This window comes from Lagenorhynchus albirostris, chromosome 13 (assembly GCF_949774975.1).
Source record: "Lagenorhynchus albirostris chromosome 13, mLagAlb1.1, whole genome shotgun sequence".
NCBI classification, from domain to species: Eukaryota; Metazoa; Chordata; class Mammalia; order Artiodactyla; family Delphinidae; genus Lagenorhynchus; species Lagenorhynchus albirostris.
This window is the reverse complement of record NC_083107.1, coordinates 30,374,943-30,395,908: the sequence shown is the minus strand read 5'-3', so window position 1 is coordinate 30,395,908 and position 20,966 is coordinate 30,374,943. Positions and strand designations below refer to the sequence as shown.

At 45.5% G+C, this 20,966-nt stretch overlaps 1 protein-coding gene across 1 annotated transcript in view; it reads right to left on the bottom strand.

Annotated features, from left to right (window-relative positions):
- AAK1 (AP2 associated kinase 1) overlaps positions 1–20,130 on the bottom strand; it is a 174,109-nt gene extending 153,979 nt beyond the window's left edge. The window contains exons 1-2 of the mRNA XM_060170090.1: positions 19,987–20,130; positions 19,297–19,683 (exon numbers count right to left, since the gene is read on the bottom strand). Of these exons, the coding sequence (XP_060026073.1) occupies positions 19,297–19,459 (163 nt within the window). The 5' untranslated portion in view covers positions 19,460–19,683; positions 19,987–20,130. The remainder of the gene's footprint in view (positions 1–19,296; positions 19,684–19,986) is intronic.
- Positions 20,131–20,966: the final 836 nt, after the last annotated feature.

Below are 20,966 nucleotides of genomic sequence, written 5' to 3'. Positions count from 1 at the left end.
CTGCACATTATGAATGTACTAAATGCAACTGGACTGTTCACTTTAAAACAATTAGGTGAATTTCACCTCAATTGAAAAAGGTAAAATAAATCCAACTTTGCCATTAGAATTCAAAGAATACATATAAAACATTTTTAATGACTTAACTGATCATCAGGGTCTAAATCAGGGTTTCTCAACCTGAGCACTACTGACTTCGAGCTGGATAATTAATTCTCTGTCGTGAGGGGCTGTCCTGTGCACTGTAGGGTGTTCAGCAGCATCCCTGGCCAATACCAATTTGATGCCAGTAACACACACACACACTCCTCACTGAGTTGTGACAACTAACACTATCTCCAGACACTGCCAAACATACCCTGGTGGGTGAAATCGCCCCCAATTAAGAGCCACTGGTCTAAATGAAAAAAGGGCTCTCCCAGCAATTACTAAGAATTTGTTCTTTTTCAACCCCTTGTCAACCTGGCAGTGTGACTCACTGTGTCCTGCCAACCCCACCAGCCACAAATGACCTATCTATGACTTCTGGCACCTGGTTATAATGTCCTTTCTTCTACTCCCAATTCCCCCAAACCACTCACAAGTGCCCTGGATAGGCTGCTTTCTGCCTGCCAGGCTAGAGATTATTCAGTACCATTCACGTTGTCCCCAGCGCATGGCTCCACGTCTCCATTAGCACCCAAGAGACGGAAGGACATCCTCAAGGTACAGGTCAAGGAAAAACCCAACCCACCAGTTTTACAAGTAGGGCAGACCCTTCCTGTACCTAGGCCCTGGTTCCCCGACCTCAGTAGTTAATTAAAGAACAACAAAAGTTCCCCCCTCCATCAGTTCAGCCCCAAACAGGGTGACAGCTGAAATGAGAGGCACAAGGTCCCTATTCCTAGAAGATATGACTAAACTTTCAAGAACTTCAAGGATCTCTAACTTTGGCGAACACAGTCAATTCAGGCTTCGTTGTTTTGACATTAATCTTTGAAAAAGCCCTCAAACCTTGAGAAGACAAATGGACTCTATTCCCATCTGAACCTATGTAGCCTTGGACAGGTCATTGAATCCTCTGGCCATAGTTTTCTCCTTTGCAAGATGTGTGGTTTAGGCTGTTTGAATTCTAAATTTAATGCATTCATTCAATACCTACTTCCTAAGTATCTACTTATTAAGATCATAGAGAAAGATAAGCAGAAACCTATCCATGCCCTCAAGGATTACAAGTTGGGTCAGAGGTAGGTGAAGAGTAGCTTAGAAGACAGAGAGAGAGAGAGAGAGAGAGAGAGAGAGAGAGAGAGAGAGAGAGAGAGAGAGACAGTAAGATGGAACAAAAACTAAAGAGGTATGTGCCAAGTGCTTTTGAGTATGTGAGAGAACAAACATCACGAACAAGCAATCGCACGTAAAGCAAGTCAACAGATACTGCCCACAGCACCCTATATCTGTGCAGCAGGGGAAGTGACGAGTTTGAAGTATTAGGGGTGTTGGAGGAGGCAGTGTTTAATGGAGACTTCCCAGCTAACTATGTGGGTTCTTGAATAACTGGAAATATGCAAGATACCATTTCTAACTCACAGATTGAGCAATTTTGCTGACACAGTCAGACCTTTTCCTTTATCTAAAGGCTGAGTAAAAACTCAGAGAAGTGGTCCTTCATCTCTCAGTAACCCCTGAGGTAAAGGGCTTCCATAAGAGTTAATCACTAGTTCAGTGTGACAAAAGACAGCCAAGAGGCAACCAACCTGACCAGGAGGGCCTAAAGGTTAAAGGTGAGCAGAAACCCCCAGCAACAAAATGCAAAAGGCAAATTCAAAACCACGTACTGAGAATGTCTGTACAGTGACCATGCAAGGTCTCTTGCCTCTTTCTTCTCAAAGCCAAGCCCCAAGGGAGAATTTAAAATATATATTTAGGGCTTCCCTGGTGGCGCAGTGGTTAAGAATCCACCTGCCAATGCAGGGGACACAGATTTGATCCCTGGTCCCGGAAGATCCCACATGCCGTGGAGCAACTAAGCCTGAGCACCACAACTACTGAGCCTGTGCTATAGAGCCCGTGAGCCACAACTACTGAGCCCGTGCGCCACAACTACTGAAGCCCGTGCAACTAGAGCCCGTGCTCCACAAGAGAAGCCACCGCAATGAGAAGCCTGTGCACCGCAACCAAGAGCAGCCCCCACTCGCCGCAACTAAAGAAAGCCCGTGCACAGCAACGAAGACCCAACGCAGCCAAAAATAAATAAATTTTAAAAATAAATAAATAATATATATATTTATGTATTTAAACATAAATAAACATGATATGTAAATATATAGGTAAATATAAGTAAAAGGAAAGTTTCTTCCTTCTAATAAGAGGAAACACAAAGCTGTCAAATACCGTAAATTATATAAATGTAACAATAACAATAACAACAATTTAGCTCCAAAATCTGGCCAAAGATGTGTCATCCAAATTGCCCTGGCCTGCTCTTGAGCCAGCCAACATCGCCTGCATCACCAGCCCGCTGATGCCAGATCTTCCTACACCTCAAGAACTTCAGGGCAGGAGGTCAGATTTTTCCTTGTTCTCCTAAGCGGATTCCAGAGCATTACTCCTTCCACCTTCCACCCTCATGTAAAGGTTCCTGTCCCTCTGAGCTTGAGCCACCTGGCTCGGGTGGCTTCCACCCTGCCTTGCCTTTGTCCCTCCACCCTCTGACTCATTTCCCAACACTCACTGAAGGCTCTGGCACCTGGCTTCCTCTCCACAACTCCTGCCATCCTCCTGGGAGGTTTCAAGATCCATGAGGATGATTTATTCCTATACTTCAGCCTCCAAATGCCTTCATTACAGTGACCTTTGGTCTTCTCAACCACCTACACACACGGCCACACCTTGGACCTTGTCAACACAAACCCTGAATGACAACTGTTCACTTTCTGACACACCTTCCAAGCCTCCAGCCTCTCAGGTCTTCACTCTGGGCTGAACTGTTCTTCAAATTCATGCATCACCTAGCTCTGACTCTTTTCCGTTTTCTCCCAATCAAACAACCCTCTCCTTAAACAGTCCTCTCTCCCCCATTCTGGCCCCACGGCGGACAACCTGGACCACTCCTTTGATTCCTCTGTACCCCTGGCCTCCCAAAACATCTAAACGCTGGATCAATGCTAAGTCCGCCTATTCTGCTCCAAGTCCCAGGTTCCTGAGTCCTACCAGAGAAAAATCACACAGGCTTGCAAAACTGCATCACTATCAATTCATGGTGTTCATCCTGCCTGAGTCCTATACCTGTCCTTGGACAGCTCCCTCTCCCATTCCTCTCAGTGATTAACCTAAACCCTCAGGAGTCTCCTCAGCCCCATACTCACCACTACCCTCAGCAGACAACCTTGCTTCCTCATTCCAGAAAAATGAGGGCATCTTCCATGTCTACCTTCAAATTCCTATCTCCCCCACACCTCCAGCTCTCCCAATACAAGCTTAACTCTATCCATAGTGATTCATTTTTCTCCTCCTATCTCAGAGGGTGAAATTTCCTTCTTCTTCTCCAAGGATCAGCCTTGATCCCATTCATTCATTCATTTACCCATTTAATCAACAAATATTTACTAAGTGGTCTAGGCCTGTGAACAAAACAGACAAGCTCAGGAAGCTTACATTCTAAAGAAGGGAGACAATACATAAACAAATAGGTTAATTATTGAGCATATCAGAAGCAGGGAGGAGACAAAGGGAGACTGTGGGAAGGAGAGCTTGCAGTGTTTATCAGAATGGTCAGAGAAGGACTCTCTGAGAAGGTGACATTTAAGCAAAACAGGCGAGGGAGAGCAAGCTTTGGGGCTACCTAGAGAAGAGTACTGCAGACAGAGGGGAAAGCCCAAAAACCCCAAGGGGGAGGTGTGAATCTCCCCTGCTTTAAGGAACCCCAAGGAGGCCAGTGTGGAGACAGTGCAATAACCAAAGAGGAACCTAGTAACACAGGACAGAAGAGAAGTCACTGTGAGCCAGAGCACAGTACTTTCTAGGCCCACACCAGAGTTTGCAGTTTAACTTTCAGGGAGATGGGGAGTCACTGGATGGTTCCCAACAGAGAAGTAACGGGAAATGAGTTGCCTTTAAAAGGATCCCTCTGGCCACTGCATTGAGGGCAGACTGAGGAAGCTTGGACAGAAGTAGAGAGACCAGTGAAGAGATAGCCAGTGTAATCCAGGCCAACAACAGCTGGGCCCAGGGAGACAGCAGAGGAGGAAGTTAGAAGTGGCTGGATTTGGGATCTATTGTGAATGTAGAGCAAAGAGGATTTTCCCAATCGGATGACTGGAGGAAAGGTTTTTGGCCTGAGTAACTGAAAGAACGGAGCTGCAATTCAAAAAGACGAAGGGTCCATCTCCTCCAGTCTCCTCAGGAGCCTTACAACTGCCCTCACTCTTGTTTTAAATCTCTTTCTTTCTCTGTCTGTCTTCTTATCAGCTACCATACAATCTCTCCTTTTCTTTTCTATTCACATTCCTTAAAGAAATAGTCGAGTCTTGGTTCTCCCATTCACCAGCTCACGACTCTTCTAAAACTGCTCTTGCAGAAGCCAGGGCCATCCCATTGCCCAAACCAGAGGCCTTTTTCCAGTCTTTACCCTACTTGACCAGTCAGAGGCATCTGACCCTCTTTACTCTGACTTACTAACTCTGCAGAGCACCACGTGTGTGAGACACTGCAGTCTACTGATTCTCCTCATACCTCTGGATAGTCTTCCCCTGTCTCCTTTAACGGCTTTCCTTACTAAACTAGCCCTTAAATGTTGCTAAAACTCAACTCCATCCTCAGCCCATTGCTCTTCTTACTCTTGACTTCTCAAACTCGAGTACAAGCATCTCTTCATGGACAGCCCCAAACAAATCCATTTCGCAACATTCAACTTCCCTAGGTACTCTTTACTAAAATGACTTGCCCGAGTTCCCCCAAGCCCTTATCTCACTTTCCCATAAATAAATAAGTAAATTTTGTAAAAGGCACACCCTTCACCCAATTCTCACTGCATCCCCCAGGGTGTAAAAAACACCAAAGCTCTGTGTATAAACCCATAGGGTTTCCTATATTTCTCTGACATATATATTTCTGCTAAGAATAAAGCACGGTGTTAGAAATGTGATATATTGGTGCATGTTGGGGTGTTCTGAATTCAGGTATATAATAGAGTGGAAGGAGGAAAGACAATTTTAACGGACCCTAAATGAGATGAGCTGAAGCCCCAGCAAGAAGTCTAGCTTAGCCCCCAGTCAACCTACAGAATCATGAGAAATAATAAACTGTTGTTGTTTTAAGCCACTGGGTTGTAGGGTAGTGTGTTCCACAGCAATAGGTAACCGAAACACACTACAAACTGATCAGGTTAAACTCATTATCCTCCCTCATTAAACCTGGGGCTTCCCTCTTTCAGTCTTTCCTCTCTTCCTGAATAATAAGCTCACTTAGTGTCACTTCTTTTTTTTTTTTTAAATTTCTTGGCTGCGCCGTGTGGCATGAAGGATCTTAGTTCTCCAACCAGGGATCAAACCTGCGCCCCCTGCAGTGGAAGCGTGGGATCTGAACCACTGGACCACCAGGGAAGTCCCAGTTAGTGTCACTTCTATCTCACGTACCTGGGCTCTCAAACTGGAAACCTAGAATCACTCTTGATTCCATCTCTCTCCTTCAACCTCTAAATCCAGTCAAGCACCAAGTCTTATGATATGACCTCTTAATATTCATCTGTACTCTCCTTTGTTTCTATCACCACTCTGCCACTTGAGCCCTCACTGACTTTCACCTGGATCATGGCAACAGCCTCCTCAATGCGCTAGACTCTGCTACCTCATGTCATCCTCCACAAATCTAACTACACTGCGAATCTGATCATGCTAGCCCCCTCTTAAAAGTCTGAATGGCTTCCTTATTGCTCGAAGATAAAGTTCAAACTCACAAGATCTCTGTGATCTAGGCCCTATCTTTCTTCTCAGGCCTTTCCAAGTATGACTGCAGACAAAATCATAAAGAAAAAGATTTACATACTTGGTTGCACAAAAATTTTAAATATCTGCAAAAACCCCACCTTAACAGAAGGTAAATGACAAAATAGAAAAAAAAAAAACCTGATCTGTGTACACACACACCCACAAAGTATTCATATGTTAAATAGGTAAAGCACTTCTATAAATCATTAAGATGAATGCCCTAACAGAAATGAATAAAGAAACAAAAAATTCACCACAGAAGAAATATAAAGGAAGGAAAGAAAGAAAGAAAGGAAGAAAGGAAGGAAGAAGGAAAAATGAAAAGGAAGTTAGGAAGAGAGGAAAGAAAGGAAGAAAAGGAAAGAAGAAAAGAAAGAAGAAGGAAAAAAAGAAAAGAAAGTTAGAAAGGAAGAAAGGAAGGAAGGAAAGAAAGAGAAAGAAAGAAAGAGGGAAAGGAAGAAAGAAAGAAAAGAGAAAAGGAGGAAGGAAGAAAGAGAGAAACGGAGGAAGGAAGAAAGAAAACATGTCCAACCTCATAAAAAGATAACACTTCTGGTGGAAGTATATATTGGTTTTATCTTTCTGGAGGCTATTTTATAATATGTACTGAAAGCTAAAATATGTATATCTTTTGATCCATCCATTTCACATTCAGAAATTTATTCTAAGGAAGTAATAGAACAAGTACCCAAAGGCTTTAAAAAATACTCGTTGCAGTTGTTTCGTAATAGCTATAAATAACCTAAATGACTAATAGGAGATTGGTTAAACAAATCACAAAACGTTCACACAATGGACTGAAACTGTTGATGCAGACGCTTAACACAAAAAGATAGTTAGGATATACTGCTATGTGAGAAAGCAAACTACAGACAAAGCATATTCTTATTCTTAAAAAATGCACAAGTCTGGAAGGTACACACCAAAATGTTAACAAAGGTAATTTATGCAATTATGGATGATATTTTCTCTTTTTGTCTGGCTTTATCTTCTAATTATTCTACTATACTATGGATTAATTTTTGTCATAAAATTTTTTTAAGACTTCTGGATTGCTTTCTTCCATATCTCCCAAAGATTATATATGGAGCTAGCATTCATTTCATTCTTTCCCGTCTTCCAGGTCCAACCCCAAATACCATCTGAGGGTCTCCAGCAGGGCGCTTATTAAGATATAAACAGATACAGCATTGAACAGTGGATTAAAATCCTGGAAACTTCTCTGTGGTTTCAAAGAAATCAAAACTGAATGACTAAAATAACATTATAACGGTGCCTAGAACATTGCCGTACACTGAACGTGTGGAGAAGGGACTGAGGAGACAGCAGGAGAAGGGATAGTAAGTGAAAAGGAAAATGGAAATGGGTTAAGGCACGGCACTGACACTCAACTTTACAGACAAAAGGCTTTAAACACATTTAATTAATAATAAATACCAAATGGTAATTCGTTATGTCTTCAGAACTCAACGTTTCTAGCAGAAGAGACATAAAAAACTGGTTTCTGTGCCAACAAGAGACATGAAGCCCATGCTCAGCAGTTCATGCACTTTAATCACGACAAGACCCTCAAATGCTCACTAAGAGCCTCTTTATTGTTAGACACGGGTCTAACAAGCTTAGTCATCTAGTTTCCAAGTCCACGGCAGATTAAAAGCAGCAAATTAGAGAGGCACTAATTCAGGAAGACACTCGGGTAGCAGTAAGAAGCGATGGCTGACGATCTCAAAAGAAGGGAATCATAATGCACAACATGAAATTCAAAAAGCATAGCAACCCAGGGCCATTTTATTCAGGAGCAAACTCTCTCACCCATAGCAAGCAAAGACCCTAACAGATCTGTAACAAAACAGTTAACATTCTAATAGTGCATTTGAGAAATAAGAGAACGGTAAGATGTTAGAGTTGAAAAGCAACTTCACCGTCATCTCGTCCTCATTTTACAGACAAGAACCTGATGATGGACAGAGCTGGGAAGGCTTTTGTCCAGAGTACAGGGCCTGGTGGTCACCAGACAGATTCAGATCAGGAGTACTTTCCACCTATATTATGCTGCCTCTGTGGCATATAATTTAGAAGACAGGAAATAATGTATTTCAGAAAATGCCCAATCCAAAATTGTACATTTTTCAAAACAGACCCCCAAGGGTCAGGAAAGCATGTGTTCCTATGATGAGTCATCTTGAATGGGCTCTCCATATGACCAGGCCATTCTTCTACTCATTCTTTGTCATTCCTTCTCTCCATAAACCTAGGGAATTCCTCCACCTCCTTCCTTACTCTCTTGAACCCCCCAACTCAACTCCCACCCCACAGCATTCAATAGAAAACAGAAGACATGAGGCAAGAACTCCCTCAACTTGCCAAACCTTACCAATTTCTTCTCCTCTGTTCCCATTCTTACTCCTCTTCCTTCCAGGTCAGTGCATAAAGTGCCCTTTCTCCTGTCCAAGGTCATCTCTCCCACCTGAGTTGATGACTCCACCCATGACCTGCCATCACCTCCTCAGCCCCATTCCAACAGTAATCCCCCCGTACTTCATCTCCAACTTCCTCCCGACTGGCCACTTCTTTTCTGCTTAATGTACTCAAGACTCTTCCACCATTTAAAAATAATAATAAATTCCTCCCTGACTCAGCACCCACCTCACTTCCCATTCACTCATTTCACTGCCACCCGGACTCCACTCCATGGCTCCACTTCCAATGCTCTTAACAAAGCTCATGAACGAACTCCACATTTCCAAATCCAAGAAACACTCTTCCACCCTCATCATGACCTTTCTGATTTCTTACACCTTGACACAGCCACACCCTCCTTCTTTTAAATCTACTTAGTATTCACTTTCCCCACTCACTCTCTCCTGATTCTCCAACCCCATCTTCAGCCATTCCTTCTGCCTCCTTCATGTGCTCACTCATTCATTCAACTGGCTTTCACTGAGCTCCGCAGATGTGCTGGGCACTACACGGGCACTGGGGATAGAGCAATGAACAAGTCAGCCAAGGCTCCGCTTTCATGGACGAGAAATTCTAGTGGGGGGAGATAAACAATGAGCAAGAAGAATCAGTTGACGCGTGCTACATGGCAAAATAAAACATGGTGGGTTCCTTATACTGGATAGTCAAAAAAGGCCTCTCTGAGGTGAGATTTCAGTGAGATCTGAATGGCAAGAAACAGCCAGCCATGGAAAGATCAGGAAAAACATTCCAAGCAAAGGGACCAGCCATGCCTAAGACAATAAAGAGGAGACACTGTTAAATGCTCAGAAAAGGTAAAGAGGAATCACTGCTGTGACTGAAAAGCATGCTGGCTGAGGTTAAGGGAGATGCAAGTTCTGGTAGCAGTTTGCAGGTCAGAGTGAGGAGGCATCCAAAGGACTGGTCACTTTGACAGCTGTGGTGAGTACTGAGGCTAGATAGGACAAAGGTTAGGTGGGATTAAGGTAGGTGGGTGGGGAGGGGGAAGGGATCCCAGATGCGGGGAACACTATCAGGAGAGCATGGGAAAGAGCTAAATCCACGGTTCACAGGAGATGAGGGGGGCACAGGCCTGAATGAAACAGGAGACCTGTGTTAGAGCACAAGGATCTGAAGGTGGATACACGGCTGGGGGCAGGAGTTCCTCAGGCAGAGAGGGCCATCATACTAACAGTGACTTGACAGGCTGGGGCAATTATCCTAACACAGGTGGCTTTCAAGCAGGGAAAAATAAAATAAAATAAAATCTGAATTCTCTCTCCTCCTTATTCATCCTGGGGTTTGTAATAGATACTGTGAAAGATATAGATATCTATCTATAAATATTATCTATTCATCTATCTGCAAGACTCTAGCTCCACCAGGTTTTACATACAGCAAACCAAATACTGCCTGATAAAAACAGAATTCAGGCACCTAAATACTAAGAGCTCCTGTTTGCAGACTACTAACTACACGCTGGGCACTAAGTTAAGTGCTTTGCATAATTTCATCTAGCCTCACAACCACCCAGAGTATTCTCTGTATTTTGCCAATGATAAGCCAGTATCTTAGTAAGTTGCCCAACATCACAGGGACCAGGCCAGGATTCAAGCCAAGGGATGCCCACCTCCAAGTCGCATGCTTTTAAACCACCACGTGTGATGCTAACCTTGAAAATCCTCTCCTAAGGAGAACATCATCGTGTTCCCTTTGACCTAGGGAGTCAGTACTGAACATCAGGTTTTCCCCAATCATTACTGAGTTACACCTTCCGGTCAAACCGAGATTTTCCCATAGCCAAAAAGCCAGACGGAATTATTTCTTCCAACACTGCCCACTCCCCCACCACCAAGATTCCCAGGCTTCTAAAAATAGTAAAGGACAAAGGTCTGAGGAACAGGGCTAGTCTATCCCCAGGGGAAATTAAACGAGTCTAACAAACCTGTAAGATAATCAGCACTTCCTGAACCAACAAAATTCACTGACCAGGGAAAATGATGGGTCGAGGGTACTATGGGAGACATGCCACCTCTGTAAAGCTGGAAGGGCCCAACTGATGAGGTCTGAGTCCTCTTCTCTCTTCCTGTCCCCGGGTAATAAAGTCTCCATTTTGTTCTCAAATTCACGCTCAGTACCAGAGGGACAATAATCTTTCTCTTACTCTAAAGGTCCCAGTACAATAGCTATAAGTCCTTAAAAACAGGCGCCAAGCAAATTACATGGCATTATACTGCTTTCCCCAGGATTCAAGTCCTAGATGAAAGGCATCATTATTTAAGATCATTATAATTACAAATGATAATCCAACATCAATGCTTCACTTGGCCTTCTATTATAATAATATAGGGATGCCATAAACTCTTTCATCCAACAACCTCTTGGCTCTTCAGAAATCATAAATAACAAAGCTTCCTTACTCTCTTGAACCCCCGCTGTGTGGCTATGTCAAGGTGTAATTGGCATTGCCTTCCATTGTCTGCCAAGGTTCACTCAGAGCCCAAGGAGAAAACTGATCAGCTCAAGCTGATTCACTCACAGCACATCTCAAATGAAACTCCAAATTTTTACTCTTTTAACTTTGTTCCAACTTGGGGAACTCACCCTCTGCCAAGGTAGAAGTCTCACTCATAAGAAGAACTCCTCCTTCTAACAACTGTCCATAACTCAATAGAAGAACTGAGATTGTTTATACATAATAGACTAAATGATAATAAAAATAACAGACCAATAATAATAAAGATAATAATGGAGGAAGAAAGTAAGCACAAAATCTTGCAGCCAGTATTGCCTTAACGTGCTGGTACTCATTATTCCTGATTCAAAATCACATAGAATGAAAAAGCTTTTTTGCTTTGGGTATAAACACAGAACATATGATTTATTTATGCAGGCAACACTGTTCCTTGAAAGAGACTAAAAATGTTGCAATACTTCAACTTTACTAAGAATATAACATGTGCAAAGGTGCTGAACTAGGTATGTTCCCTAAAACAAGGTTCCTCGAAGAAGGGGTTCCAGAGAAAAGACTCACAGTTGAGAACAATCCCACTCCAGGAAATCTTGCCTAACCATCTCAGTCCTCATTGCCCTCCTTCCCCTCAACCCCTCCACAATTTAGAGAGTACACCACACATGCCAGCATTTCAATAGCTATTGTCTTGTGGGGTGCACTTGCTTCCTGCGTGTTCGTCACGTCAAGTCAACTGGGAGGGCAGAAGCCAAGCTTTCCATTACTTCTCTCTGCCATAGCACCTCAAACAGAGCTGGTAAAGAATATGCTAGATGCTCAGTAAACCTTGCTCCCCCTGGCTGGACGGGCAAGCTGTCTCTTATGCTCTCTGCATTCTACCTCCAGCCTCTCACTTCATGATCACAGCATCCCTACAAAGGTAGGAAGGACGTTTTCTACAGCGAGGAAGCGAAGGCTCACAATAGTTAAATGACTTCCCCAAAGCCGACAAGTAGCAGATGTGAAAGAACTTGAACCCAAGACCCTTAGCTGCAAGTGCTAGACTCTTCCTTACACAAAGGATTACCAACATCTTCTCTCATAACATTCTGACCTTTAATATCCCTCCCCAACTGAACCTCGCTCTGCGTAATTCAAGTCAGAAAATGCTTCCACCACATTTTGGGGTTGCTCAGATCTGGGAATATGGGGAGAATTTTTTAAAGCTCATAATTCACATGCAGTCAGTGGAGAGTCCTGCTATAACTCCTCTCAGCCAGGACCCACACAGACTCGCCGTTCTATCCCCGTTGGTTTACCGGTTTACTCTGCAAGTAGCTGTTTTACACAGAAAATGACGTAGAGGTTTTTAACCATAATAGGTTAAGAAAGATTGCTGGCTTGCTGATTCTGAGAAAATAAATTTTAAAATTAAGTGATTTGCCTGAAGTCACACAGCAAATTAGACCCTTCTGAGCCACCTGACTCCTCTCTGTCCCCATACTGGCTGACACATCATGCTGTACCACATTGGCACTGCTGACATTTGGGTCTAGATGATTCTCTGTCGGGGGTGGGGAAATCGTGTACACTGTAGGACGTTTAGCAGGAGCCCTGGCCTAAACTCACTAGCTGCCAGTGTTACCCGATCCTGTGACGATCAAAAATGTCTCCAGATGTTGCTAAATGTCACCTGGGGATAATCGCCCCTGGTTGAGAACCACTGCCCTAGACCAGTGGTCTCCAAACAGAGGTACACAAAGCAATCCACTGGGTTTAGAAAGAAAATATGAGACTATTTTTATTAACTGTCATCTTAAAAAATAAGATTTTTATCTTTACTAATATTTAATATACGGTCCATCTCTAATGTTTCCATCAAGTCCAAATGTCAGTCACGTCTCAGACACATCTGATGGAATCCTGGGGGAAGAGCGGAAGCTCCGTAGCAAAGGCTGAGATGTACTGAGAGGTACTGCAGTCCATGTGCTTGGTGAAGTGCGTTTACTGATTACATTTGTTTTAAATGGATTAGCTCTCATAAAACAAACAAGGGGATTAAAAAGATTCCTGCAAAGAAAGCTTGGATAAAGATAACACAAGCATACGTGAGCAACAAGAGAATGGCAGGGCCTGATTTCTATCCCGGTGTCCTCTTCAACAGTCACACTACAACGCAGAAACAATCACAGTCTAATAAGATATGACAAGAAGTTCACCGAAACCTTGCTGAGATTCAAGTATGGATGTGCAACCACTATCATAAATGATGAACTTCACTATAAGTACACACTACGCCTTCAGATTATTAGCTAATGACAGCAGGCCATGAATATAATGTAAATAAACAAGGGAGAGCATGTCTGTAAACTGAGTGTTATTCTACCTAAAAAGTTTAAAAGACTATTGTTCTAAACCAACACTGCCCAAAGAACTTTCTCTGATGATGAAATTTTCTCCATCTGTGTTGTCCAAAATTGTAGGCCTTAGCCACACGTGGCTATTAATCAACTGAAATGTGGCTACTGTGTCTGACGAATTAAATTTTTATCTTTTATCAGATAAAATTTAAATTATCAGATAATTTAAATTTAAATACCCGTATGTGGCTAGTGGCTACTTTATTGGCCTGCACAGCACTGGACACTAGTAGATCACTACTGTCTCAAAACATACAGCTCTCAGCAAGCAGTGTACTTTCCTGCTTTTGTGTCTTGGGTTATTCTCTCTGCCTGGAATGTTCTCTTGACCCTGTCCATCTAGTACTAAGTTCTTATTTCAAAGACACATTTCAAGTATCACTTTCTTTAGCTTTCCCTGACTACTCCTCACCCCACAAGATTAATGGCTCCCTCATGTCTGTCCCCTAGCCCTTGTACATCCCTCATCACAGCACGTAGAGCTATTTGCTCGTATGTCTGAAGTTCTATGATAGTGAGCTCCTCAAGGCAGAGCCGTGTCTTATTTAATCACTGCACGACATCCAGCACAGGCACGGTTACTGAACACGGCAAAGAATGAACGAACAAACCTGGGTCTTCCAATCACACTGCAGTGCTACCGCCACCACACCAAACACACCAAAAGATGGCTCCAGAAAAGTATGCTGAGGGCTACGCTCTGCTACTTCAAGTGCTGGATGCTGCTTCACTAGACAATTTCATTTCTATCATTATCACTGTTCGGCTCTTTCAGATGCAGATGGCACAGGGATTTCTTAAGCAGCTCAGAAAGCATCTATCCTTTGAAGAGGACAAGATGAAGGTGGACGGTGGGGTGAGTCCCCTTTCTGTCTCAAGTGTCAACTTTCAAATACTGCAAGGTAAAATGACTGCTCTGATGCAGTAGTATGTTTTCATGTGCTCTTTATTAATATTTACCAAGCTCTTCCTGTGTACTCTACATGCAGTTTTAGCTACCGAGGTACAAGTGTATGCCTTCCCCCATACCCTCCCTCTCAAAACCCATATGAAACTGTTTCTCTCTCTTCATGACCTCTCATTAAATGAGTGTGACTTTGTTAGAAAGACCAAAGGAAAGGCTTTGACCACGCAATGACTTATTCTAGATTTCATTGCTGAATTCGAGATTTGGCTATATTTAGCAAAGCTATAACCGTCATCATGCCCGAAGCCAGGAAGAAGACACCATTCACAAGCCACCCCCTGAAAATCTGCAGTTGCCACTAAAAAACCAGACTTCCCAGCAGGCAAAGACATCTGAAGTGGGAGGGGTCAAACTGGTTGTTTGCATCAAGGGAAGACCTCACATGCTTATAGCCAACCTCCCTGCCTGGCGCTGAAGCTCTCCGTGGCCTTATTTCCTTTTCTTTTCTCTCCAGCATACCTTCTGCTTGGGCCAAACACCCTCATTATCTCCCCTGTCCACTCCTTCCTGTAACACTGGTCTTCTCACTCCCCCGGCTGCTTCTGCTTCAAGCTTCTTGCCTCTCCTCGAACCTTCGGGACCACTCCTTCCCCAGACACCAGCCACCTCCTCGCCCCCACTTCTGGCAAAGGGCTGAGGCACAGAGGGAAGCAGTGCACACTGGACAGCTAGCCAATGGTTACTCAGAAGGCCCAGGGCCACTGGGGAAAGCAAGCAGCCAGCACAGCCAGGGAGCAAATGTAAAAGAACTTCCTTCTACCATGCCATGTCCTTCTTTCCTTGACTCTGGAAGGGAAACTTCTACTAACCAAAATGATAACACCAGACTAGCCAGTTTTCCCAGAACTCACCATACTGTCTCCCCTCTCCGCACTTTTGCATGTGCTATTCTTTCTGCTTAGAAAGGCTTGAGTAACCCTCATCCGGAATATATGCTGGGTAATTTCCATTCCTGTTCAAACGACACTTCATCTGGAAACCCTCAGCCCCAGGCCCTTTATCATCTCATAACATCTTTTTACCGCCTACTCCACACCCAGGACCTTGCTAAGTGCTGCACACTTATCGTAGCGTTATTTGCTGGTCTATGAGCTTCTTAAGAGCCGGGCCCAAGTCCCATTCATCCCAGTAGCTCTGGAGCCTAATACAGCACCTGCCACAGAGAGGGCACCAACAAACGTTCACTAAACGAATACATGCATGTGTCATACTGATCCCACCAATACATATTTATGCCATACATACACACACACGCACACACATTTGTTAGGTTTAGGTGATTTCACACATATTTTTTAAGCCTCACTACTTTGCACTGTAGGTAGGAGAAACTGTCAGTTTACTGACATGGAGACTTACTGAGTAGTTCTCATTAGCCCTAGACCTGAATTCCTTTAGTGTAGGTCAGAAAACTTTCCTGAAGGGCCCCCTGCTCCACCTTATACAGAATGTTCAGGACTGCTGTCTTGGACACAGCAGGTAGTCAACATTTACGTATTGTCTGGAGCTTAGATGTAAGGCCTCATAGAGCTAAGGGGATATGACAGAAGCGTAGCCTCTCAGTCCTCCTTTGAGCATTGCTCCACTTTTCCCATTGAGCTCATTCTGGAAGCTTAAACCAGATCTTCCCTTGACATCACACGCCTGTTACTTCACACATGATTTAGCATCTCATCATGGCATCTTCACTGAGGAAGCTAGAGAGAAAATATCCTCCCCTGCACCAGCCTACACAAAGCCAGACCCCTCGTGACTTAGAACCTTCACTTCCCCCAGACAGACAAACCCTCACTGGACTAGTTAGGGAAACTGGGTGACTGGGGCTGATGCCGCTGACGGAAAGATGGCAGCCCAGGCACTCTCCTGCTTTACACTCCAGCACCTCCTCCTTGGGGTTCCTGCGATTCCTCACTGTAAAGTACAGACCAAACCCACGTGAAGGAAAAAGGGACGGTCAGTGAGACGAGGTGGTAACAGGGTCTGAGCTTGAAGCCCAGCACATCATCCCTCCCTGAACTGCCTGGCCACTGCCCTGGGCACTTTGATGCATGATTCTCGTCATCCTAAGACAACACTGGCTGGGACTGGTGGCTAGGTCGGCACCTGGGGACTCAAAGCGAAGAGGGTTCAGGAAGGAGCATGGCTACCCAAAACATCTGTTGACCCTTTAAGGAGCTGCTGATGCCTCTGCAAAGAACATTTGGCTGTGTCTACCCACACCGGGGGAAAGGAAAGCTGCAGACTGCTGCAGTCAAACTAGCCTTCACATTGCCCCCCATTCCTCCTGGCTGAGAAATAATGGCTACCAATTATTGAACATCTGAAAAATGTTAAATAATTTACATACATTGCCTCAGTTAATATTCAAGACCGCTCCGTCGTAGGGCAGTGGTTCTGAAACTTTAGCTTGCAGCAGAATCTCTCCAGGAACTTGTTAAAGCCCCACAACCAAATTTATGGGGTGAGGCCTGAACCTGCATTTCTAACAAGCTCCCACGTGATGCTGACGCTCCGGACCGAGGCTCCACACTTTGAGAGTGCCAGAGGGAAACAGAGATTCAAGAGAGGTCTGAAATGTCTTACCCAAGGTTTCACAGCTAGTAAAGAACAGATCCAGAATTTGAATCTAGATCTACCTGATTCCACAGACAGCCCTGGTAACCGTGCTGCTGTAGGGGTGAATGTTTGCCTTGTTTTCATAAATTCACTGACGGCTCCTTAAACGCAGGCATCACACTTTAAACCCCCCTATATCCTTCCCAGAACCTTGCAGTGCCTTTGTACTTGGTGGGTTCTTCACAAGTACTTTGTATACTGGATCCTACACAGCTACATACTTCTAAGAACCACATACTCAAATTCAGTTATAGTCAAAGAACATAAAGAGGGCGACACTGCCAGACCTAGCTGAGCCTTTGTCCGTGCTGTCACCGTACCTGGATAATTCCTGCTCGTCCTTCAGTCAGTCACTTCCTGCCGCAAGCAGTTCTTGGCTCTCTAAAATTGGAGGCCACTGCACCCTAAGCTTATCTCCATGATAGCACATATTGCTCTGTTTTAAGTGGCTGTTTTCCATCTCTCAAAGTAGTTTGTAAATTCCAGTATCTAGTTTTAAATCATATTCCCCAGAGCCCAGCACAGTGCCTGGCACATCACAGACACTCCATAACTGTTTGTTGAATGAATAAATGAATGAATACAGAGCTGCAAGCCCTCAGTTCCATTTAAAAATACCATCATGCATGATGTGCAGTTCTCAGGGATGAATTCTGGGGAAGAGAAGGGCAGCCTAGATAAAAAAGACCAATTTTGCCTTTTCTCCTCCCCGTCAACTCAGACTCCGAGAAAAGGCACTGCTTAGGGTAGCATCACCTCTAATGAGACAATAGCCTAGCTGAACAAAATGTTTCTGGGCTCTAAGTTCAGCAGAGGCTGTTGAGAGGGAAGGAAAGAGCTCTGGGCCCCCTCCTTCCTCTTGATTTCTCTCTCACACACACTCCTTCTCCATTTCTCCATCCCACTGCAGTCAAGGGCTTTGGCACAGGTATGAAACAGACAGACCAGACTCAAGGGTGTGGATCTGGCAGCGGGCACAGAAGCATCTCCCATCCTGCACCAAAGCCCACAAGGAAGGATCCAGAGGGACAGTGACTCAGGCCCCGGATTAAGTCCAGCTAGAGCAGTACTGAAAATGGAAAAGAGCAACAATTTCATAAGGACATCAACTGCCAGGTCTTTTTTAAACCAGTGTTTTTAAAAAGTCTTCAACCGTAACCCCAGAAAACTGGGCCCAGCTGAATCCCATGCTGACACAAGCTGAGAGCCAAACAGCTCCTCCTCCAAACCCACCACGAGCAACACTCACCGTGTCAGGCATGTCCCAAGCCCAGGTTGGGGCCCTTGCTCCAACCTTAGCTTGCAAGAAGGCTTCTTCTCCTGCTAATAAACTGTTCCCCCACCATGCTGCAGGAATAGAGGCCTCCCCTTCCCCCATCCCCTCTTGGCTGATAAAACAACCTACAGCAGGTTGGCCCCATCCAATTAGTTGGAATAGCTTCATGCCAAGGAAATTGCTGCTTTTATTAAAAATAAAAGCTCACTAGGCAGGCAATGGGCTGTGAAAATTATGAGTCTGGCATAATTATGAAGGTCAACGTTAAGGTTACCAAAAGAGACATGCAAAGATTACAGGACAGCCTGGGGGGTGAAGATATATATCTACATGTCTATAGATACACAGATGAACACGTGTGTAGGGAATTTACGCAGCAGATCTAAATAACATTAACATCCTCTCCAAAAGAGAAAAAGAAAAAATCAGAGGCCACTCTCAAGTAATTCTTTTGGCAAAACACAACCACACACACACACACACACCAAAAACCAAAAAACAAGAACAGGAGAAAGAGGGGCCTACTGGACTGATTTCAAAATAACCACATTCATTTCATGTAATTTGTTATCTTAGCTGCATCCTGGGGACCTGATTACAGTTGGGTCAGGAAACAAACCTAGTCAAATTCAACAAGAGCCTTGGCTCTTAGAAAAACACACTCTGATTCTCTGAAAATCCTCTCTTCCTTCCAGTGCCTGCTCAAGGGAGTGGGAAAGTTGGGTAGAAGAAACCCCTCTTAAAGGTCCTCCATCCCCACCGCTCAGCCCTCACATCAGTATTTCAAGTTTTAGGTGGATGACAAGCCCCACACCCTACATCTGATGTAAAGCTTTACACTTTCACCCATACGTTTTCTCGTCTGATCCTCATAATTCGGTGAGGCAGGCAAGAAGTGGCTTGTCAAATTTTTTTTTTAAATAAAAGGCCACCGAGGTAAACAATTTCTGGCAAATTCCCCCCACCCCATAAAGCCCTGTCACTTTGAAATCTCAGTTTCAAATTTCTCAAGGACAATGATTCACAGGGCAAGGGGAGGGGGAAGGGAGGGTCAACTGGTCAAAACCCATTCATACATTTAACGTCTTGCTGCATCAGCACAAGATTTTAATGTACGGCGCACTGAAAGAGTCCCACCATACCTTCCGCCAACACCTCGTCCACAGTGACCTGCTGTCGCCCAATGCCAAAGACCCTTCCGATGTAGCCACTGCCCAGGCCCGAGGTGCTGCCCCCTCCTCCGCTGGAGCCAGAGCCCAGGCCAGAGCCGCCCTGCTCTCGCCGGGAGTCGAAAAACTTCTTCATCTTGCGAAAAGGAAGCAGTAAAGCAAAATACCGACGGTTTCTAGATTTTTTTTTTTTTTTTTAACAAGAGATCCAAGGATTTCTTCTCGGATTTCAGCTAGGAGAGGAGCCACCCGAATCCGGCCGAGGGGGTGGGGGCTGAGGGAGGATGCCTATAGGAATATGCGTGTCAATCGCGCGGCGGTCCCCTCCTCCTCAAAAGAGCGATTCGTGTAAGTTTAAACCTGTGATGACAGAGGAAGAGAGAGAGGATGAATCAGTAACACACTTAAAAATTCAACTGCTGAGTCCTAGGGGGAGCAAAAGCCACCATCCTGGGGAAACGCTTCATGCATTTTCTTAGAAAAACCCTGCGGCTGAAAACGCGTTCCCGGCCCCACAACCCGGGACCCTGTGCCCCGGGGTCTGAAAAACGAGGGATTCGGGCCGCCTCGGGCAGCGCTGACCCAACCCGGCACTGCTTCCCCTCCTCCCCGGTCTCCCGGTCTCCCCGCCGCCCCGCGAGGCAGCATCCCAGCGGCACCCACTTGAGATGGCTTGGCGGCCGGCGCCCAGCTACCAGCGCCGCAACATTGTCACGGCCGCCGGGCCGGCCTGCGACAAGGAGAGAAGGCGGCGCTGCAGCGAGAGCCGGGGCCGCGTTCGGCGCCCGCCCGCCCGCCAGCTGATCCCCGGAGCGCCCGGCGGAGACTAACCCGCCACCCCTCCCCCGCGCGCGCTCCCGCTCGGCTCCATCCACCCAACCAGGAAGTGAACCGCCGCCGGAAGTGCCTCTCGGGGCGACCCGGCCAGGGGCCCAGGCCACCGGCGGCCGGCGCTCTGTCGCCACAGACGGGAAGGAGTTATCGGAGAGAAGGGGACTGGGGAAGGGGGATCTCAGTGCGGAGAGAGTTTTGGAAAAGAACGTTGAAATTGCCCGACCCGTAGGGCACTATGGGAAAGGTTGTTCGGCGCAGCCCAGCGACTGGACTGCAACTCCCAGGATGCCCCTGGAAGACCGAGCGAGGCGGCTGCGGTGGCCTCCTCGGCCACGGAGGTGGTTACTGGAGTGGTGCATTTGTGGGGATTCAGTTATTTAAACACATCCGGTAAAGAAACTGCCAGGGACCAGGGTTTCCACCCTGCTGCATGTCCCACCCTTCTGGAGCCATCTTATTTGCGACTTGACCTCCCTGCCCAAGGGATTCTGGGGATTGTGGTTTCCGAACGGATCGAGACTGACACCTGAAGGACGCGGCTTAGCCGCTTAGCTCTAGCTGGTCCTGCGGGGCTTACCGACGTCACCTGGGCAGAGGTGGAAGACCGGAGGTGATCGGGAAATTTTTGCTGGCAGTTGGTGCCAGGCCACACCCGAAAGCCAACCCTAACATAAATAAACCCAGAGCCCTTCCTCCTCCAACTTCAAAAGCTGCTTTTGCTCCCAGACGTTATTGAGAACCGGCTCACGGGTCAGCTCTGAGCTAGGCGCTGTGAGAACGCTTAATAAGACCGTATCTTTTCAGGAAGT